The sequence below is a fragment of the Pararge aegeria genome, chromosome 21 (genome assembly GCF_905163445.1).
Source record: "Pararge aegeria chromosome 21, ilParAegt1.1, whole genome shotgun sequence".
Classification (NCBI taxonomy): Eukaryota; Metazoa; Arthropoda; class Insecta; order Lepidoptera; family Nymphalidae; genus Pararge; species Pararge aegeria.
The window spans coordinates 6,268,391-6,292,374 of NC_053200.1; the positions used below are offsets into that span (position 1 = coordinate 6,268,391).

At 36.2% G+C, this 23,984-nt stretch overlaps 1 protein-coding gene across 3 annotated transcripts; it reads left to right on the forward strand.

The window, feature by feature from the left end:
• Positions 1 to 23,984, forward strand: LOC120633295 (GPI ethanolamine phosphate transferase 2). 3 transcript variants are annotated; one of them, XM_039903480.1, is made up of 14 exons: positions 1 to 92; positions 434 to 617; positions 1,759 to 1,945; positions 2,442 to 2,507; positions 6,839 to 7,048; positions 8,311 to 8,514; positions 9,185 to 9,318; positions 10,966 to 11,159; positions 12,280 to 12,470; positions 14,039 to 14,622; positions 15,808 to 15,920; positions 16,688 to 17,298; positions 18,338 to 18,513; positions 22,057 to 23,984. In XM_039903480.1, the coding sequence occupies exons 2-14, from the start codon at positions 460 to 462 to the stop codon at positions 22,310 to 22,312; spliced, it is 3,084 nt and encodes a 1,027-aa protein (XP_039759414.1). In that variant the 5' UTR covers positions 1 to 92; positions 434 to 459; the 3' UTR covers positions 22,313 to 23,984. The 3 variants fall into 3 exon arrangements, with proteins under 3 accessions (XP_039759414.1, XP_039759413.1, XP_039759415.1); XM_039903479.1 differs by having other exon boundaries at positions 1 to 617; XM_039903481.1 differs by lacking the exon at positions 2,442 to 2,507 and having other exon boundaries at positions 1 to 617.

The following is a 23,984-nucleotide window of genomic DNA, read 5'->3' on the forward strand; positions in this document are numbered from 1 at the left end:
CAGTAATAGTTTGTTTTGTTCTCATTTATTCTGAAATGCTTTTATTTTAATTTGTTTTAAAATAAGCCCATGCTCACTGAAAGATCATAAAAGTTAGTAACCGAAATCTAGAATAAATTCAGATGCCATGCCATTTCAAATAACCTAATAGTTAATAATTACCTGATACCCTAATTATTTTATTACCGGTCTATTGATTGTTATCTCACTGTACGTACTGAACTCCGATACGCCGATAATATTACCAATAACTGCAATTCAATATGAATTACTTAATCCGCCATTCCGGAATATTGCGTAGGAAATGACCATGCCGCAATGGGAACACAATTATTATGTGTAAATGCGTAAACAAACAGTATTAGTTATCCGGTTAACTGAGTGAGGTGTTTTTTGTGCTGTGTTTAAAAAAAAAGAAAACTAATTATTCCAGCTGTGTATGATAAAAAACCTTCCACCATGTTGTCTTGGATCCAACAAAGATGGGCAGCTTTATGGCTGTTAGTTGCAGCCCATGGTGCATTGTGTCTGTTTTTGTATGGTTTTTTCCCACTGAAGTATCATTCGGGTAAACTGGCTCATATGGATGACCTTCCCAATTTCATTAATGGTGTCAGGTAAGTTTTAATTTATGTTTTAAGTATCTAGATTGAAATAATTTACTGAACCTTCATGAAATATCTAAAATTCATTTGTATGTATGGATCAACATGCACTCAAAGGCACTAAGGAAGCCAACTTATCAATGCATAAAGGTGGCTCACTTCTGATCCTTAATCTTATTCCCAAAAAGTGGTATATTTTATTATAATAAACAAGTTCTCTTGGTTGACCTCCCTAGCTCAGTTGTGAGCACTGTGATCTTATGAATTGGAGGTCCCCACTTAAGCGCTTTCTTAAGTGGGGACCTCCAATTCAGGCAGGGGTTATTTGGGGAATTTATAATTGCTTAATTTTCTCTGGTTTGGTCTGACAAAAAAGTGATTTTGCATTCAGGTATGATGCCACATAGAAACTGATCAGGGCTATGTATTCAATTTGACGGCCGACTGGTGCAGTGGGCAGCAACCCTGCTTTCTGAGTCCAAGGCTGTGGGTACGATTCCCACAACTGGAAAATGTTTGTGTGATGAACATAAGTGTTTTTCAGTGTCTGGGTGTTTATCTGTATATTATAAGTATAAATGTATATTATTCATAAAAATATTCATCAGTCAACTTAGTACCCATAACACAAGCTACGCTTACTTTGGGGCTAGATGGCGATGTGTGTATTGTCATAGTAAATTTATTTATTTATTGAATTTACCTGCCCTACCCCTAACTGGTTATAATTTTGGACTGCAATAAAATACTTGTAGTTGAATAAGAATAAAAAAGCTGTCACGGATGCCACTGCTAAGAGATTATGGAGTCTGTACTATGTGTCTGGCTGCACAACACAGACAAAGCCTAAAAGGTACTCACCGCTTGTGGAGGTATGAGGTATCTATAGTCAAATGGATGTGCACACAACTGAAGTTTTAACTAATATATAATTTAGTGGTTAGTGTGAAACAAACCACTAAATGATTTATTAAATAAATAAAATAGCCTTTTATTTTGGAGTAAGAGTTACATCATATTTTACATTTAATTTTTTTTATTAGAAATCTCTTAACTCTGTGTGCATAACAGTGAAGGCCTCTTCAAGCTCTTGCCAGAGATTGAGATCCTGTGACTCCTTGAGTTTTATAAGAAAAATTGATAATTTTTTCAGTATTGACGGCCATGAAGTATATAATTCTGGTGAGAACAGTGTAATACTGATGGTGATAGATGGCTTGAGATATGACTTTGCCACTGAGGAGTACATGCCTTTCATGGGTGAACTGCTGAAAAATAAATCTGGATGCATTTATGTGTCCGTTGCTGAACCACCAACAGTTACAATGCCCAGGATTAAGGTAAACAATTGAATTTTCCCAGAGCATAATAATAATAGATTAGTTTTTTTCCTGATATTAAAACTGAAGGTTAGCATGAACTGTTAGATCCCGCAATATGAATTTCATGATAATTTTTCCCTACATAGGTACTCTTAGTTTATTCAGAGTTTTTTGAAATCTGGTGTACTAAATGTTAATTTAGTTTTTTTTTATATATGTTAGAACTAATAATACTCACTTATTAATCACAAGACCAAAGAAAAAAAAATCTCTAATGATTATTGATTTTATACATTCTTAATGTAATTTGTAGAGTAAGTGTAGAATTTTTTTCTTTAAATATAATTGTTAAATATAAACTTAAACAAAATAAGTTAAAGTAACACAGTAACATAAATTTGTTTCCACAGTAAACCTTAATTTTTTTATTTATAATTTAAATAAAAAAATATTCAATTAATAAAATAACTATACTTTAATGAAACATATATTTAATCGAAAATGTTATACACAGTCACCAGAAAGGAAAAAGGAGAAAGCACAGTGGAGGCGCACTATAAACTTCTGGAGGGATATATTCGCAAGTGTCACTTTATGTAATTATATCACTGACATAAGTGTAACAAGCATAAAGTGAGTCAACTTGACGCCAGCGTCTGTAGGCTAGCTCTATTTTACTCGCGTGCAGGTACTCTCTATGAGTATACAAAGAGGCTGACTCACTTTATACTATATTCCACTTATGTCACTGCTTTGCTTGGTTTGGGGTAGCGTCCAAAGAAAAAACTTAATTCAACAAGTTTCACAATATATTTGTATGTGGAACAAAAACTCATTTGAACACATATATCCATAGTAATTATTTTATTACAAAATTCATGATTCATTTATCTCAGACCTTATGATAAATTAAAATAGTGTTATCACACATATCTAAACTACATCTATCACAGTTAACTAAATTGTCACATATCTCGATCTCTTCTTTTAGATCTGTCACTTTAGTTTAGTTTGGAGATTTGTGTACAACAGAATTCACACCAATATTGTAAAAAGCCAACTATATAATTAATTTTTAAGTTACTCGATATCGATATCGCAGAACTCAATCTATCCATCGCATTCTGGTTCCAAGAAGTTAGAGCTGGAGCATGGATTGACCAATTCTTGCGGCCGTTTCTTAGCTTGATGCTAGTTTGTAAATTTTTACTATTTCGTTGGTAAAGATTTTATTTATACGGCCCTTAGTCAACAATGCCCTGAACTCAGGTGTATAGATTGTTCATGCACTCAGCACTTATGCAATCTTTTTATGATTTCTATCTTTGGATTAGTATAATCCATGCAATTGTAGTTATAGGAAAGGGGCATCTAATTCGTAAAACCCTTGCGTGATACAGAATATTCCAATTCTAAATACCAAAACCAATCCGGTTTCTTTTTTTTTTTTTAATAAATGTAAAAACAGTTTGAAATTTTTTCAAAGCCACTAATATATTAAGTTTTTTCTTTGGTGTTGTGATTTATTACATTGTACTCGTAATCATTAAGTTTATCGTCATCTAGATGTATACACAGTTTTTTTTATCATCGAACACGGAGTTCTTTAATCTTTTCGATCCACTGTAACTAAGATATTCTATTCTAAGTTTACCACACCAGCGATAAAAAATCAAAACATTAATTTCTGCATTTAGAAATTTGTTGATGAAACTTTTTCGACGTATAAAAACTGTAGGTCTCGAAAGGACGGAGTAGCACAGTATATAGAGGCTATGTATGTCCCTTTCTACGAAGGTTAGTAAGGGTCATAACCCCGCCCCGCACCACCCCTCTTTTACTACTCCTTTACTCATGAGATACCTTAATTCTAAGAGTTCCTTTTATACATTATACCGTTTGTTCGTGGCGCACCATCCATCTTTTTCTTTTAGGGCCCTAAAAATAAACGTGGAATATAGTCTGAATAGTTATTCAGTGTTATTTGAAAGGTGCTCTCAATTGAAGTGTAAAAACCCCAAGTCAGGCCCATTATTAAGGACTCTAATAATACAAATATTCTAAGTTCTAAGCTCATGATTCTAAATGCAAAATGCCAAATGTAAGGTTGATCGGCGTATAACTTTATGACGTTAAGTAATTTTTGACAAAGGAGACGTAGTTCAACCCACTACGGGTACGGGTCTCCTTCTATAATGAGAAGGGATTAAGGCCGTAGTCCACCACGTTGGCCCAGTGCGGATTCGTGGACTCCACACACATTTGAGAACATAAACTCATTTAAATCTAAAAAATGTCATATAATTCTGTTGAATATATGCTCAATAGTCCTTAAGACTTTATTGCGACGATATTACATTTATTACGAAAAGATAACTTAACTAAGATATTGTTTTCATGGCAAGCTTTATCTGTTATCTCTGTCTGTCTGGTTTCAAAATAAGAGTGCCACAAATCGTGGATTACCAATCCCACTTGTGATCTTATCCTCACGAAATGCTAGCACCTCACGAGTTTGATTATAATAAACCTTTTTAACAAAACGTATAACATTTAATTTATGAACAATTCCAATCAGTAATTAATATAGCCGGCACTTGTCTGCATTACTTTCCAAATGCATTGCAAAAGTTCCTACTTGATTCCAACGTATTGTATTAATTAATGGATTTTGTAACGTTTGTAATGCATTATTAGCAAGCATTATTAGCAAGCATTATTAGCAATAAACATATCTTTCAATGTAGCAGTAATACGCTTTAGTAACCTTTATGTTTCCAAGGTTTTTTTTTTTTGAGGATTTATGTATGAGGGCACGGGTCGTCTCCCAGAATGAGGAGGTTTAGGTTGTAGTCCACCGCGCCGGCCAAGTGTGGTTTGGTAGTCTTCACACACGCCTTAAAGAACGTTATGGGGAACTCTCATGCAGGTATCCTCACGATGTTTACTTTCACTGTTAAAGCAAGTGATATTTTACATTCCTTCAATTAAAAACGCACATAGCTCCGAAATCGCATGCCGGGATCGAGCACGGTCACTCCTAAAGGCAGGCCGAGATCTAACCACTAAGCTATCACCGCTTTTTATTAGTAGTAATTCTTATGCCCGTTTTTACTAACGACGGACAAGGTCTAAGTAAATAACGCCTAATCAAAGAAGATTCTTAGGCATACATTGACCTTTTCTCACTAGGCAACCCATATAACCTAACTTGTCTATGGTTCTTGCCGCAAGGTGTGGTATCATCCAATTTAAGCATTTCCTAGGTTTAGTGAAAATGGGCATTAGTCTTGTATGTAGTTGGTACTGTTTTTCTAATCACGCGCCAAACAAACACATGTTGAACACGTGGAGTGTCGACACCGCGACGCGTATATTAGTTTGGGTGTTGCATGTATGTTGGTACAATCTTTTTTGATGATTAAATGCCTCGTTGGTCTCGCGGTTAGTATATGCGACAGCGGATGAGGAGGTCCTGGAGTCGGTTCAAAATTGTTAGATATTACATATTTCTGTTTAGAAATTCACAGTACGAGACTGAGGTTAGGAAGTAGACGTTGTCCCTTCTCGTGCCATGTTAAGCCATATACCCTGATTATGGTAGGGTTTCAACGCTGACATGTGATAGGTTATAATAGTTGAAACCAATCCTCATTGGAATAGTGTAGTGGACTCTAAAACCATATCAATAAAACCAATAGGCTGAGGTCTGAGGATGATAATGATTCAATTGGCTATTCACTGGCCCGATCGGAGATCTGACTTAGGACCTCGTGTTCTTCAGCCGTAAATACTCACCACTAGACCAACGAGGTATACAGTAACAATTGTTAAATTTTTACAATGCAGCTTCTGTGGATTGAGAATTTTAGTTTCGTTATGAGTGCCTAGTAGTTCTGCCTACGCGACGTTTGTTTATTCGATCGCGTGAAACCGAAAGAGCGACATCTAGTGACAATACTGTTTCCAACTATTAGTAACTAGATGGCGCCCTCTGGGAAAGGGTATTGTCACTAGATAACACTCTTTCGATACCATACAAATCGTAGTGAACTTTCATCGAATAAGTAAACGAAGTAGCTAGAAAATCCACACTTGGCACTTGGGGGAGCTTAGTGTGAGATTTTCCGCCTACGTTTACTTATTTGTATACTATTGAAAGAGCGCCATCTAGTTACAATACTGGGAAACCTTACTGTCACTAGGTGGCACCCTATCGATACCATACAAATCATAGTGAACTTTCACGCCAACGAATAATTAAACGTAGTAGCTAGAAAATCCACGCTTTGCACCCGGGAGTGCTTACTGAGAGATTTTCCGCCTACGTTTACTTATTTGTATATAATCGAAAGAGCGCAATCTAGTTACAATAGTGTTAAACCGTACTGTCACTAGGTGGCACCCTATCGATACCATACAAATCGTAGTGAACTTTTACGCCATCGAAATAGTAAACGTAGTATGTAGAAAATCCACACTTGGCACTTGGGGGAGCTTAGTGTGAGATTTTCCGCCTACGTTTACTTATTTGTATACTATTGAAAGAGCGCCATCTAGTTACAATACTGGGAAACCTTACTGTCACTAGGTGGCATCCTATCGATACCATACAAATCATAGTGAACTTTCACGCCAACGAATAATTAAACGTAGTAGCTAGAAAATCCACGCTTTGCACCCGGGAGTGCTTAGTGAGAGATTTTCCGCCTACGTTTACTGATTTGTATATTATCGAAAGAGCGCCATCTAGTTACAATAGTGGGAAACCGTACTGTCACTAGGTGGCACCCTATCGATACCATACAAATCATAGTGAACTTTCACGCCATGGAATAAATGAACGTAGGTAGGTTATCTAACACTTGTTTTCTCTAAAAGTGTACAATAAAGTCGTATTGATTTTTCCAGGCCATGATGACCGGTAGCGTGTCTACATTCGCAGATGTAGCCTTAAACTTCGGAGCGCCGGCTGTACGCGGTGACAGTGTCCTAAGAGTCACTAAATCGAGAGGCCGTCGATCCGTAATGTATGGAGACGATACGTGGCTGAGATTGTTCCCTGGGCTGTGGGCTGACTCTGACGGAACTACTTCCTTCTACGTAACGGATTATACTGAGGTTCGAGAGTTACTTTTTTTTTATTCCATTACAAGATACCGTTGACTGTGATCTCACCTGGTGGCAGTCTTAATTAAATTGTTAGAGGCTAAACTGTTAGGACTATGGTAGTTATATTAAGCCCATGCCGCTAATCGGTTTCTACGCGTCATTGTACCGGAACGCTAAATCGCTTACCGGCACGTCTTTGTTGGTAGTGTGGTCACTAGCCACGACGGAAGCCTCCCAGACTGGCAGGGTGTGACAGTCTTGCGACAGGCGTAAATCTTGCAATCACTGCTGTCAAACGTCACTTTTGTTTATTTATTGTAAGGAAAGGTGAGGTTTGACAACAGTGATTGCAAGAGTTTCCCCTGTCGCAAGGCTGTCGCGAGATACGTAATCTGCACCCTGCCGACCAGAGAAAATATTATATTTTTTAATCATACCTAATATTTTTTTTTTTTCAGTAGTTATTAATGATTATTTTCACAAGTATTTGGTATGAGTTGGTTTCTCCATTGTGAGTTTAGTGTGTGTAGTTAGCGGTTTATCGTGCTAATATTATATATTGAAAAAACATAAACATTAGTGAACATAAAAACACTGTTATTATTTTCACTTCTGTCTTGCGGTCTTGCACACAGTCCGTTTTATGGTTAAATTTATTATATAGCTCATTATTACATATTATATGCCGGCTGGCGCAGTGGGCAGCGACCCTGCTTTCTGAGTCCAAGGCCGTGGGTTCTTATTTGGCTATCCCCACAACTGGAAAATGTTTGTGTGTTGAACGTGAATGTTTTTCAGTTTCTGGGTGTTCATCTGTTTATTATACGAATAAATTTAAAAAATAATTTATATACTACGACAACGCACACATCGCCATCTAGCCCCAAAGTAAGCGTAGCTTGTGTTATAGGTACCGAGATGACTGATGAATATATTTATGAATAATACATACATACTTATAATATAAACATATAAACACCCAGACACTGAAAAACATTCATGCTCATCACACAAACATTTTCCAGTTGTGGGAACCGAACCCACGGCCTTGGACTCAGAAAGCAGGGTCGCTGCAAACTATGCCAATAGGCCGTCAATGTGTATTATATTCATAAAAATATTCATCAGCTATCTTAGTACCCATAAACTAGATGGAGATGTGTGCATTGTATATTTATTAGTAGTATATTTATTTATTTATGCACTTTTATTAATTTTAAAAACAAAATGAAAGTAGTCGGATTCCCTATTGTAATCAAACCATTTTTCAGGTAGACAACAATGTAACGCGGCACCTAGACAAAGTACTAGCGCCAGATGAGAAGAAAAAGCCGTCATTCGATTTCCTAGTGCTACATTACTTAGGATTAGACCATATCGGGCATTTAGAAGGTGCCAGAAGTCCGAAAATCAAGCCGAAACTATTGGAAATGGATGACGTAGTCAAGAAAATATATGCAGGTATGAGAACATGGGTAAGTAAATAAAAGTTCTTTCATTATTAACACAGCATAGAAAAATTAACAAGTATAAATTCTTGGCTTAGTGTGCGAGATAGTTATTGTGTAGACAGCATCATCTTTATCATCATATCAACCCAGTACAGGGCACGGTTCTCCTGAAGAACCCTCTCGCGAAGGGGTTAAGGCTGTAGTCCACCACGCTGGCCCAGTGCGGATTGGTGGACTCCACACGCCTCTGGGAACATTAAGGAGAACTCTCAGTCATGCAGGTTTCCTCAGGATGTTTTCCTTCACCGTTGTAGCAAGTGATATTTTAATTTTTTTTTAATGCAAATAGCTTAGAAAAATTAGAGGTGCGTGCCAGGATTCCAACTAGCCATCCCAAAAGTGAAACCGAAGCCCTAAAACTTGGCTATAACTGCGGATACAAAATATTTTATTGCCTAGTGTTCTCAGTGGCGTGCACTTCATACATGTACAAAAGCACTGCCTACCCAAAAATTTACATATAACTCGTATAGGAGGTGGATTTTTGTCGTTTTATGCAATTTTCCTGCTGTATGCCTACCCTGGCAAGAAACCCAGTGCACGCCACTGAGTGTTCTATCATAAAACACTCGGTGGCGTGCACTGGGTTTCTAACCTATATATATATATATAACCATTTTTGGTGGTGTTTTAGGATAGATCAGGGATATTAATAATTTGTGGTGATCACGGGATGAGGGACGCCGGTGGCCATGGCGGTGCCACCGCCGCTGAAGTTCTGGTACCTTTAGTGATTATCAAAAGCGACAATTTTCAGTGCCCCCATCCGTGAGTATAACAATACATTTTTTATGTATTTTGTATATAATTCAAAAAATTCAAAATTCATTTATTTCAAGTAGGCCTAATACAAGCACTTTTGAAACGTCAAGTCTGTCCGTGTGTAGTGACTACCACCGGTTCGGAAGGCAGATTCTACCGAGAAGAAGAAGATTCTCTTTTCGAACATCAAAAATTTACATTTTACATTTTAACATTCATTTTTCTATCTTGTGAGAGATGAAAGCGGCGCCGGATGCTTCCAAGCAACCTTGTCATTAAGAAACTCATCAATTGTGTAATAACCTCGCTGAAATAAATGTGTTTTAACACATTCTTTAATTTTATCATTGGTAGGTCCAAAATTACCTTAGGAATCATATTATAAAAGCGTAATATATATATATTTTCAAACTTTATTCTGTTTTAGTATGTAGAATCTTGATATTATATAATAACTAGCTGTCCCGGCGAACTTCGTACCGCGGATCAATTTTTTTAATGAATGTTATATTTTAATACTTTTTATCCTATTCCGGTCTAAGAGGAATCAAAAAAATCAAATATCACAAAAATTGGTCCAGCCGTTCATGAGTTATACATTATGTATCTAACACAACATTATTTTATATATATAGGTAGATATTGCATATTCTTAGTAGTTATCATTTAGTATATTCAGTGGCGTGCACTTCATACATGCACAAAAGCACTGCATACCCTAAAATTTATATATATCTCGTATAGCAGGAGGATTTTTGCCACTTTATGCAATTTTCTTGCTGTATGCATACCCTGGTAAGAAACCGAGTGCACGCCACTGAGTATATTGTACCTTTATTTGACCTATACCACAATAAAAAAGGCTTACTCACATCCTGGGGTGGAAGAGAATTCTTATAGAGATAAGCTTTCCTTTGTACCCTTCATGTATCATATGTTCTCATTAACAATTTATGGTACATAAATAATAAATAAATAAATATAGTGGCTAAATTATTAGACCTGCGTGGCGGTGCGGTGAGCGCTTAGGTTGAAGATCCCGACAGAACAATGACTGTTAAATCGTTAAATGTTGTTGGAAAAGAGTAATTGTTGAGTTTCTTGCCGGCTACTTCTCAGTAGAATCTGCCTTCCGAACCGTTGGTAGAGCCACTACAAACAGTCCTACTTGAAATAAATGATTTTCATGAAATGAATGATAGAATAATTCCATTTCACTAAATTTTATAATACTTTGAAAATAATCTTTCTTTCCTTGATACAAATGGTCCTTCGAGCCGGATTAAATCTTAAGCTAAAGTCGAGGGATTGTTATAAGGACTCCAATATAATATGTTATTATGCAATGATATTTTTATATTACTAAGCAATTTGGTACAAATAATTCAAAGCGTGATGGCACGGATAAAAGTCTACCACAAAGTCTCTTTAAAAAAACCATACTAATATTATTATAAATTATAACTAGGCAACCAATTAACTTGATTTTTGGCAAAGTATTTGGTGTAAGCACGTAGAGTTACATAGGATACTTTATTCCACGAAAACAAAAGTAAAAATATTAAAAAGACCATTATATCCAAAATTTTATAAATAAATATATTAAATTTAACGAGTTTTCAAAATAATTATTTTCCTTAATAACATTTATAGGTTAGGTCCGGGCCCAACTGTCGCTCAAGTGGACGTAGCGCCCACAGTAGCATGGCTACTAAACGCTCCCATACCAGGGGATAGTACCGGCAGGATACTACCCTCCCTGCTACCCGTAGACTACCGTCAGCACCTCTACCTCTTACATGTGCTAGCAGCTCATAACGCCAAGCAGTCACTACCCGCAAACACAGGTAATAAACTACTATCTTATAAACCTGGTACCTTCTATCTATCTATCTTGTGGTGGGGCCCGCTTCTACCCTTCAGGATATTTTGTCCTCGCCCCATCCTTAAATCCCCCTGACACTAATAGATACCTTCAAATTTTAATTTTTTTTATTTTTGTTACTAATAGACTCATTATCGGGCAACCAAGTTTCACACATAATTAAAATTTGAGATTTTTGTACAATTGAATCAATTAAATCACCGGAATGACTTTGACAATTGAAAGGGTACATTGACAAACCCTATAGCTAACTTCAGGGTGTCGGTTTTTTGTGACGTTGTGCGCGTAGAAATTTTCCCTCATCATTTTTCCCTAACGCGCCAAAAGACGAAGAAAAAACACTTTATTGCACGTATAACATACAGGAAAAGAGGCAGTAAGGAGTTTACAGTAAACAATATAGACATTTAAAGGCGGTCTTATTGCTGCAAGCAATCTCTTACAGGCAACCTTTGTAAACAGGACTTGCAGCAAGAGAACGGGATAGTGCCAAGAGTGTTGATATACTCGTATATACATAAACACCAAAATGAATAGATACAAATACATAGATAATTTAAATAAATATACGTTGTATATAAATATAAAATATACGTAATATATAAATATACAGATAAGTAGATTTATTTAATATATTACTTACAAACAATAATAAAGAATCTACTTCAAATGCCATCACTCAAGGAAAGGTAGTAGTCCTTCAGACACTCTTTAATATTGTAAGGGATTTACTTCCACGGATTTCAGCTGGCAGATTGTTCCAAAACATAATCGTCTTAAAGGTGAAAGAGAATAAGTTCAATAACGCTAAGCAAGCACTTCTCGTAAATGCTGAATTTGCATTTGTTAATATGCAGTCGATTGAATAGCTTGCCGATATAGAAAAAAATTGTAATGGAGACATTGTATGGCTTCCATTGAATTAATATTCAATTTATCCCGGAAAATTCGAAAGTTTCTGCGGAAGTAAAGAATACATGCTATACGTGTTTCACTATTTTGTGTATAGACTCATTTCTGATCCTCGAGAATATAATAAACTATAATGGGAAAGTTTAGATCAAGAATTTTCGGTCTTACAGAATTCTATCAGCAGTTCAAACGCGCTGAGTCTCAGTTTGCGCACTTTCTGTCGACCGGCCAGGAAAGCGCGGCAAAAATCGCCAAGGATTTCTACGAGGAGTCCCTAGAGGACATGTCCAAATACCTCACCGAAACCACCACAGATTTCGACCTATTTGCTATTGGCATCGCAATTTTCGTTCTGTATATTGTAAGTATTATGTGCTTTCTACATAAGCTTTCTTTTTAAGAATTTAGTAATTCATTACTGAAATTGCACTAACGGTAATTTCTGCGAGTTTTGGGGCTTTAGTTCCATAGTTTAAATCAGCATTATTTTTATATGGATGACAGTTGGTTTTAGATTTTTTTTGAATAAGGAAATTTTATTAATGGCAAGTCATATGAACCTTCATTTAAAAATAATACTGTTTTAAGCGATCCTAGAGAGCCCGCTGATCTTACTTGAAAACTATAGTGTCTGTATGGCTTTAGTTAAAGGCAATTATATACTCGTAAACGAGATGTAAATTTTACATTTAAATCTAATGTCACCAATCATCAATCGACGGCCGATTGGCGCAGTCGGCAGCGACTCTGCTTTCTGAGCCCAAAGCCGTGGGTTCGATTCCCGCAACTGGACAATATTTGTATGATAAACATGAATGTTTTTCAGTGTCTAGGTGTTTATCTATATACTATAAGTATTTATGTATATTATTCATCAGTTATCTTAGTAGCCATAACATAACCTACTCGTAGTTTGGGACTTGATGGCGATGTGTGTATTGTCTTAGTAAATTTATTTATTTTATTATTTATCAATAGCCTATAAAAGTCCAGTATTTTGTCCAGTGTTGGACTAAAGGCCTCTCCCAAAGGGAGGATTTGACCATAATCACACTGAGCAGACGGGTTTTGAACGCAGAAGATGGTTGTAGGAGCACAGAGCTGCTGCGAGTTCTTCGTTACATTCTCTTAGTCGCCTCGCACGATACCCTCGGGAAAGATGATATGACAACTGTATTCTGATATATAAATCTGTATTCTGATATAGAAATAGAAAATTTTCGACTATACAAAGTTCTACTACATTAGAAAATAGTGCACCCAAAATAAATCGAATGAATACATTAGAACTCTCCTCTTAAATATTGTTCAACCGGTAGATATTATTACAAGGGGGCACTCAGCACAGCACAGAGCCACATGACCCTAAAGTTCTCTCCATCGACCGTCACTTTATTCCAAGACTAGTTCGTAAAGCGTTTGAAATTCGGAAGCACATAAACTTCAATCGTGAAGACGGTTTTAAATAAGCAAGTGTGTAGAATCCAGTGGTAGAATTATGCGAACCAAGAAAGCATCGTTCAGCTTCTCAATTTAAAAGTGACGTTGTCAGTGTAGTATGTCGAACAGTTCGTGAAATACGAACACAAATAACGCGAAAGCGGGTGGTCAGATTATGTCCGTAACATCCAACTTGATAACTCGTATCTGTGTCCCATCGTCACCACGATCCGTGCAACTGGGTCCGGTACTAACGGTAACCGGTAATATCGACAAAACCCAAAATATTAACATTCAGTATTTATGCATATTATTCATAAAAATATTCATCAGTCGTCTTAGTACCAATAACTCAAGCTACCCTTACTTTAGGGCTAGATGGCGGTGTGTGTATTGTCGGAGTATATTTATTTATTATTTATTATCGTGGTATATGTACTGGTTGAAAATCTTAGTTTAAAATCTTTAATAAGAATTCTTTCTTTCCAGCTAACCGGAGCACTTCTATGCGTCACACTTTACTCCTTCCAACAAGACCCTCAAAGAAAGACCAGTGTAGTACGCCAGCATAGATCCCAAGCTAGCACGATAGTAGCCTTTGCCATAATCTTTTTCCTGATCTCCAGCACATTACTCATATCCTGTTTTATATCGGAAACTAAAAGCCGATTTTGCTCCTTCAACCCAATTTGGTCAATCGGCTTCATTGCGGTGTCTCTAGCTGTAACTGCAGGCTATTTCGTAATAAAATCGGCCATAGAAAGAACCAAAGATTTGTCCGCTTTAAGAGAACTAAACGCGATTGACTATTTACTAATTATTGGTACGCTCTTCCACTCATGGTCGTTCTTCGGAACGAGTTTTATAGAAGAAGAGCATATGACTTGGTATTTCTTCTGGAATACTCTAATGTTCTTTATATTGATTAGGACGATAGTTGTGGTAGTGGTTTATTTTACAAAAAGATGGTCCGGCGCTACTGAGTTTCAGGATAAACTGGATTTACGGGACAAGATGAGTTCAGTTGGTATTAGCATCGTGCCTCAATGGGTTTTGCTGATTGCTTTACATAGGTAGGTTTCTTAAATTTTCTTTTCTCGAATGAACCATAATGCTATTTTTACTTAACAAATATTAATAGTTTGACCCTGCTTTCTGAATTTAATGCCGTGGGCTCGATTCCCACAACTGGAAGACGAACATGAATATGTTTCAGTGGCTGGGTGTTTATCTGTATATAAGTAGTATTTATGTGTATTATATTCATCAATTATCTTAGTAAACATAACACAAGCTACGCTTATCTTGGGGCTAGATGGCTATGTGTGTATTGTCGTAGTATATTTATTGTATAACAACATTTGTTGAGGATGCTCAGGTGTCGGAGCGATACGTGCGTAGAGGGTACATTCCCGAAGATCTGTTTGGTGTGGAGTATGAAGATTGAAAAAAATTATAAGTTACACCGTACAGATTCTCCTGCTTTTCCCGGAGTATAGCAAATTAAGCCTCATTTTCAGAATTTATCATGAAATTCCGCAAAGTTCTATCCAATATTCGAAATAAAAAATTTAATATTATATAGAAACTTTATGCTTTATTTAAGAATGACAACAGCTCAAGTGGTGTTTTTAATGCCCTATACTCTATAAAGTTGTTGTTTTTTATATAGTACTATAGTAATAATTGTCCTACGAACTGCCGCCCGTGTTATAGTGTTAGTGTCCATCATCCTAAGACGTAGGTGTTACCCTTAACTTAAGCTTTAAGTTTCTGTCATTTATTGGAGACCATGACCTTTTTACCGGGACCCAGAAATGCTGGATGAAATAAGCATGCCGGTGGGATCCTTCCCGGACCAGTTCTGTCACTAAATCTTGTTAATGCTCCGAACAAAACCGACAAACACGTGCCGCTAAGCGATCTAGTGTTCTAGTGTCGATGTCGCGTACAAACCGATTTATTTATTAATTTATTCATAAGATTCTCCAGCAATTAAATGTAAAAACATTCATAACAAAAAAAAATGTTTTAGAATTACAAATTCTGTTTAGTGCCATTACAATTATCAATTATAGGTATATCAATTATACAGCATTAAACCAATTAGGGGTATGACTACCATAATCCCTAACAGGTTAGCCCGCTACCATCTTAGACTGCGTCATCACTTACCAGGCTAGATTGCAGTCAAAGGCTAACTTTTAGTGTTATTAAAAATTCACGATCAAAAAGTTTTTCATCCACTTCATCAACAGGTACCTACGGACAATGAATCAGACTGGCGATCGCTGGTTGTTCCTACCGGACACTGCGGACTGGTTGAATGCACCCGAAAATTCCTTCTATTTAGAAGCACATATTGTGATAGGTGAGAACAAGAACACGTAATTTTGTACTCATCACATCAACCCACGACCCGAGCACGGGTCTCCTCCCAAAAAGAGAAGGGGTTAAGGCCGTAGTCCACCACGCTGGTCTGGAGCGTATTGGTGGAATTCTGTACTCAAGTCTAGATATTTAGCTGAATGCGTCAACATGCCTTATGCGGTTAAAACGACTTCCCTGACGCAAAATTGAGCGCTCTTGCTCATGCTCATGTTTTTAAATGAAAATGTGAGATGGCGATGGCAAAAAGAACACCCAGCTAGGTTATTTGTGGGCTTGTTCTTAGAACACGGCGTTTTACGAATGTAATTACCCTCGTCTCACTAGCATGTACCTAAATTTTTATGTAACGTACGCATTAAAAGTGCCATCTATGGGCCTATGCGACATTAGAACCATTTATCTTTGACGATATCGAGTTTCATACTCGAAAACTCCTGGACTCCTGGATTGCGAGCGACCAAATCTTTTACCAAGGCTACATCCAGTCAATTTAAGAGATTTAAGATAATATATCATCAACACTTCAACCAACTGGAGTCCACTGCTGGACAAAGGTCTTTTGTATGGAGTTCTGGAATCCACGGTCCTGGGCCGCTTGCTTCCAGCGGCTCCCAGCGACTCGCTTGATGTTGTCTGTCCACCTCGTTGAGGGCCGACCAACGCTGCGTATACCTGCGTGGGGTCGCCATTTCAGCACCTCGGAATCCCAACGTCCATCGGTTAAGATAATAGTACACTTTATTACAGGAACGATCTTAACTTTCGGCGTGTGCTTATGGAACGTTCGACACATGAACAATTTCATGCAGATGCATTCCGCATTAACCGTATGCGCAACTGCCTGCGTATTCCTCTATCGAATATCCACAAATGCTTTAGATACACGATACGCCTTCCTAAAAACTTACGACCCAGTGATCATAGTGAACGTTTTCTGGGGACTACTAATATTCCAAGTTCTCTTCGAACTAGCAACGTATATAGGGATGTTCACAAAATGCGGTTTCAAACCGAAAAATAACAGAAATAAGTTCACGTACACTAAACCTAAGGCGAAGAGCGAAGACTATTTCTACGACGAAATGGACGAACCGTGGAATTTCGAGGAAGTAAAGCTAAACCTCGCTCGGTCATTAACCCATATCATGTACAATGATATGATGCTGATAATAATTCTGCTGATGAGACCGCACAATGTGATAATGGTGCCGAGTATATATTTCACGTGTGTGCTGACGAGTAAATGCTTGGACCATAAGTTTTTGGATTCGAGGACAGCTAGGAGAACGGAAGTTGCCGATGTTTTGAGTCAAGCTTTGGTGCATCTTTGGATAGGTGTGCTGTTTTATTTTTATCAGGTGAGACTAAGTATTTACTGTTCTAGAAATTACTTTTTTTCGGCACTAGGTTGTAGGAACGAATACGTAACGTTGCCAGACGATTATAAACTTTGCGTTTAAGTCAACCTTAAAAGATAGACATACGCTGTCGCAGACTTTTTTTTAGAACTTTAAAAGGGTAGCAACTTTGTTATACATGATTTTATCAAAACTTTAACAATTTACGTAGTACACGCTCTAAGAAGGAAAAAAACCCGACTTTGAAAGATTCTTAATTGGTGCTATGCTCCTATTCGTCTTAGCGTGATGATACATTGCCTATAGCCTTTCTTTAAATGGGCTATCCAACAATAAAAAAAATTTCAACAAATCGGGCCAGTAGTTCCTGAGATATTCCCGTGCAAGTAAAGAAGCCCTTCAGCTTTATATATTAGTATAAGATATTTAAGATTTCAAACAATTAAAACAACTGTAAGTATGAGGAAACGTTAACACTTTTCCTCTTAAATATTGTAGGATAAGAAGTTTACACTTGTATACTTTGTGCACACTCAACTGACCGTTCAACTGATATCTTTAGACAGCCGGTTGGCGCAGTGGGCAGCGACCCTGGTTTGAGTCCAAGGCCGTGGGTTCGATTCCCACTACTGGAGAATGTTTATGTTATGAACATTATGTTTTTCGGTGTCTAGGTGTTAATCTATTATATTATATTAAAAAAAATATCAATCAGCTATCTTAGTACCCATAACACAAGCTATGCTTACTTTGGGGCTAGATTGCGATGTGGTTATTATCGTTGTATATTTATTTATTTACAGCTTATGGCGTCTTAAGCGTTTAAGATCACTTTAAGTGATAAGGCCGCCTTAGCACCCTAACACTATGTTTTTATGGCTTTGTTTTAGTTTTGAATTGTTTCTTTGTATTTTGTTGCAATAGAATTATTCTATCTATATATCTACCTGTTTATTACTATTAATGACGACATTGAACGACCACGAGCCTTTTAAACTGGTTCAATCCAGTTTATTACAAATATATGTACAATTTTTAGGGTAACTCCAACAGCCTAGCTTCAGTGGATCTAGGCGCAGGTTACGTAGGGCTTCGAGAGTACAGCGAGGTTAAAGTGGCGCTGCGTATGGGACTCCACGCATACGCCGGCCCGGCTTTGGCCGGTGCGAGATTGTTCTGCGCTTTAACCACCGCACCATCCATTACTTGGAATCAGTAAGTAATCGTCATAGTTATTTAGCCCAGTACGTAACAGCTTTACTCCACTTTCGGGAGGCCGAGTTGGAATCCCAGCACGCACCTCTAACTATTTAATATTTATTATATGAAAAATATACATTTTTAAGTAAACATAATAATGCTACATTATAATAATATTACGGCGTAAGTCAAAGTTAAAAATATCTTTATTCAAATAGGCCGATAGGTGGCACTTTTGATGCGTACATAAGAATTACACGGTAGTGAGATGATGGCGATAACCACATTCGTAAACTTAAGAATAAAGCTACGAGGGTTCCAAACGAGGGTTATCACCATCTCACAATGTCATTTAAAATTATTCGAAGAGCAACCTGGTTAGAGAAATAATTCACACCCAAGCTTTTTATCGATTACGTAGTCTTTTATACTATAATAACAAAAACCCAATCGGATTTATCCGCACACCGGTATCCATCGTTCAGCGCTCGGAATAATGAGTACGTATGTTTTTTTAAAACTTCACACAAAATATGATGGGTGAGTAAGGGTAGTTCTAAAAAATACTTCTAAATTAACTTTTCTGGTTAAATTAGAAGGTATGTGCGTTTTAATTAATAAAAATATGACTTGCTTCAACGGTAATGGAAAACATGCCTAAAAGTTCGCCAGAATGTTTTCAAAAGTGTGAGGGCCTGCGTGATTGGATTGCGGATTACGGGTATTGGTCTCAAGGATTTTTATATAGAATTCTTCATATTTATTTTATTTATTTTATTAATGAAAAATATACATTTTTTATGTTAACATAACAATATCTGTTACGGCGTAACAAAAACCCAGACGGGTTTATCCGTACACCGGTATTCATCATTAAGCGCTCGGAATTATAAGTAGGTACAGTATTTTAAAGCTACATACAAAATATGATATATGACGGGTAGTTCCAAAAAAAAAAAAAATATAAAAAATAATGATCGCGTTTCAACCAGTTCTACATATCGTACTTCATCGTTTGAGTAAACTTTACACAGGATGTTCCAGCTATTTATTATTACATTTATTAGTTTGAAAGAAAAATGTTTTAAGTTTCTCCTTTATGTTTTTAGAGTTTATTTCCTGCTTTAGTTTATAAGGCAAGCTGTTCAGCAAAGTCGGCACTAGACAATCCAGGGTCTGCCTTCCGTACAAATTGTTACTTTGGGGAATAATGAGTTGGGCGTTTGACATACTGCGCGTTATTATTGGTAGTTTAATCTGCTTTTGGAGATTTTTCTTGAAAAAGTTCTCCATTAATAAGGTATATTTAATTTTATCGTGTATTGGCATGATTTTACAGTACGAGAATAATTCATGGTAATTACCTCTAAAATTGTTTTTGACTTTGTATGGTACAACGGTTTTTAGCAAGCGCATTTGGAGCTGGTAAATGGTATCTAAATGTGATTTACATGTTCTCCCATAACTACTAAGACCATAGGCAATAGTTGATTCGGCAAGAGCTTTGTAAAGCGATAAGCGTATACTATAAGGAATTCTATTTTTTATAAGAGTAAATTTTGCCAACATGGATCGTAATTTATCACACACGTGGTTTATGTGTGCTGTCCACTTAAGACGATCGTCAATTACGACACCAAGGTATTTATGGTAACTAACCAAGTCAACAGGACCACAATTACACGGATTTATGGTAGCATGTAGGCACGCATGGCTATGGGCAATCAGGTAAGGAGTTACAGTACTTCTGTTTTGACTGGAGCTGATATACATTAGTTTCGTCTTTCTTGCATTTAGCACAAGCCCCATGTCATGAGACCACTTAGTTAGTAAATTAAAATCGGTTTGCAGTTTCAGAAGAGCTATATTTATATTCTCGCCCGCTGCTATAAGACATGTGTCATCAGCAAACTGGTAAATTTCACAATTTTTAATCAACCCAGTGGCGTCATTGACATAGGTTATGTAGTGCAACGGTCCTAATACTGATCCCTGTGCTGTACCTTCTGCAACAGGCATTCTGCTACTTAATTCATTTCCAACTTTAACTTGGTATGATCGTTCCTTTAAATAGTTTTTACACCAGTTTTTTAGAGGTCCCCTTATGCCACAATCATCAAGCTTTTCCAACAGAACATCATGCCGTAGTGTATCAAATGCCTTACTATAATCAATGAATACTATAAGTATATGTTGTTTTACATTTAGGTGCTTAAAAATTGTGTTAGTGAAGTTAGAGAGTAGTTGGGTTGTACTTTTTTGGGTTTGAAATCCATATTGGGTGTCGTTTATGATATTATTATCATCGTAAAATTTAGATATTTGGTTACCTATAAATTTTTCGATAATTTTATTAATTGTAGGTAGAATCGTTATGGGTCGGTAATTTTCATATTCTTTACGACTTCCGGTTTTATGGACCGGTCTGACTATACCAGATTTTAGTTCAACTGGGTATTCTCCTGTTTGGACTGATGCGTTTATCAGCTTTGTTAAAACTGGTAATATTTTTTGGCCTATATGTCTTAGGTCCAATGCTCTCACGCCATCTACACCTGGCGCTTTATCGCATCTTAATGATTTTATTATCTTTAAGACTGTTGCAGGTGTTGCTTTTTTGAATCGCATTGAAACATTAGCGGGATGAGCATAAGTAGATTTATCTAGTAGTGTAGTGTTACAATTTGGTATAATCTTTTTAACATTTTCGTAAAATTTTATTGCAAATTTTTTTGCAATTTCTTTAGTATCAGTATGTATATTTTGTAGTGCATTTAATATTATATTATCTAAAGATTGTTTAATTCTACCCGTAATTTCATTGAGTATTTGCCATAATATTTTTGGGTTCCTTTTATTCTCAATAATTTTTGCTTTTATTTTATTATCTTTATTTTTTTGGATTATTTTATTAGCATAATTTCTTGAATTATTATATTTAAGTTTTAATATTTTATCACCAGGGTCTTTAAGCCACTGCATAAAAAGCCTATCTCTATGGGCGCATGCGTTTTTAATTTTATTATTTATGTTAAATGAATTAGTAGTGCATTTATGTCTGTCATAATTTCTTACTTTAATTTCCGATTTTTTATAACACGATTTAATATTATTTATTATTATGTTATATATTTCATAGGGACATATAATATTCTTAATAGGCTGCCAATCTATTTCATCAAGATATTTATAAAGACATAAGACACAATAAGCTACGTCGAATGCCGACAACCCCCTAAAATCGGATGATTCTTTCAAAAGTTATAGCAATTAGATAATTATAACAATAGTGTTTTATGAAACCCATAGTTTAAAACGGGACCTTATTACTAAGACTCCGCAGTCTGTCTGTCCGTCTGTCACCAGGCGATATCTCATTTACCGCGATAGCTTCTTAAATGATGTATTTTTACTGCCGCCATAACACAAAATATTTAAGATGACTCTCATACAAACTACATGATTCTATGCCGTTTCTATTGATAATGGAACGGGAAAGTTAGTCCGACATTTTTGAACTAGTGATGTAAAACTAATATTAATAAAATTTATTTCCAGGTACTTACAATCAGTATGGCGCGTTATAAATATCTTTGCACTGCAAAGGGTTTATCAACTCGTCATATACTGTGTGATAGCCACAATATTCAGGCACCACTTGTTCGTATGGACGGTGTTCTCACCGAAGTTGTTATACGACTTCGTTGCGACAGTGTTCTCCATGCAATCACTATCGACTATTGGAAACATTGTCCTATTGACACATGTTACCAGTTGGTTCGCTAGACTATTTACTTATAAGACCACGCTGTGATATAAATAGCTAGTATAATTCGCGGTTCACATCATTCCAGTAACTGGAACGAGTATGTTTATTCCAGCGCAGTAGATAGACAGTGCTATCACTATGCAGATACCAAGATATTTTGTCGTACACAAAACTCTAAACTTAACTAAATTGGCGCGTCTAAAACTAGTGCTATCCTTTTCATTAGAAAAAGGTAGCGCTACTTTTTTAATTAGGTTTAGTTTGTATGCGACAGATTTAGCCCTAATACCTTAACAAGGAAAGAATTGTTCGCTAGCAATCGTATGGTAATTTTTATGTATGTACTGTAACATCAGAATCAAATAGAACTTATTATTCTTATTTTAAGGTTTAAATTCGTTTATCTGTTTTGAAAGAACGCAACGAGCAATATCATGCTAATTTTACCATGACATCACTATACGATTCTCGAAAACTACTGTACGACTGCGATTCTACAGATCATATTATACTAAGGATAGTTAAGGGTCGTTAAGTTGCAAACACAGTTCATCCAGTTTAGAACGGAGAAATGTAGTACACTTGTAGTACCCGCAGAGTTTTTAGATAATGTTTACGTATTTATGTTTTCACTATGAGCTAATGAAAACGCCTTAGTCAATGTAAATGTTGTTTTTTACAGAATATTTAAACTTAATCTTTGGATTCAGTACACTGCAATGGAATAAAAGAAATGGTCTATATTATTCCAGTGGCAAGTTAATAAGTTATTATGCTGAACTGGAATATAAAATATAACCTTTAAAGTATTAGTTAGACTTTTAAACAAGCAAAGATAAAAAAAATTGTTTTCAAATTACTTTTGGTTTATATTGAGCAACTAATCGAAAACCTTTTTTACAGTGAAACAACCTACAATGAGTATGTGTGTAATGTATGAATTGTATTTTAAAGATTTATAGAAGAATGCCCATTTATATCGAATATCAATTTGAAATAAAATTTTAGAAAATGAAAATCTCACACGAATTTGTAATCTAAACTAAATTGAACGGTCTCGACCTATCGAAGCTCGTTCGTTCGTTAATCGTGTATGCCTATAAATCAAACCTATGAAGTTTATGAGTGTTTATATAAAAACTAATTTAAAATTTGACGCTCACTGTCGCAATGCAAAAAAGTACTAAGGCTCGCTATGATTATATATTTGCACATATTTCTTGCTTTTCTTAATGATATTTGTTGCTATTTCGAATTGATAATGCTAAGTAGATTTCATTGCCGTATGTTGTGGCATTTGGAGTCAGGCTTTTGTATATATATGTCTTTCCTATAGGTTAACTATATCCTCGCAGTCTTATGACGCTAATGCCCGTTTTCACTTAACCTAGGAATCGCCTAAATCGAATGTCTAATGATTTACGCGATATCTACAGAAAAAAACGTTTCACCAACTCTTAGGTAGATGTACGCCTAGGAACTTCCTTAGATTATGTCGTTAGTGAAAACGTGCATAATGCTAATTTCGGTCTGGCCATAATAACCTGCCACTGCTTAGTGATCTAAGGGTTGTATTTTTTTGTTACCTAATAAAATAATATATGATATTTTTGTACAAGTCGTGAAGATAAACAAATGAGAAACAATTATTTATTTCGAACGATATGTCTTTAAAAATGTTAAAAAATGCTGCGCTCACAATGATGGTGTTCATTTA

Excerpts from the sequence above, each read along its gene's own strand:
- LOC120633295 (XM_039903479.1), top strand. The coding sequence starts at position 460 with ATGTTGTCTTGGATCCAACAAAGATGGGCAGCTTTATGGCTGTTAGTT. Across the intron at positions 2,508-6,838 it reads ACTTCTGGAGGGATATATTC|GCCATGATGACCGGTAGCGT; the intron begins GCAAGTGTCACT and ends TGATTTTTCCAG. Across the intron at positions 17,299-18,337 it reads TGCTGTTTTATTTTTATCAG|GGTAACTCCAACAGCCTAGC; the intron begins GTGAGACTAAGT and ends TACAATTTTTAG.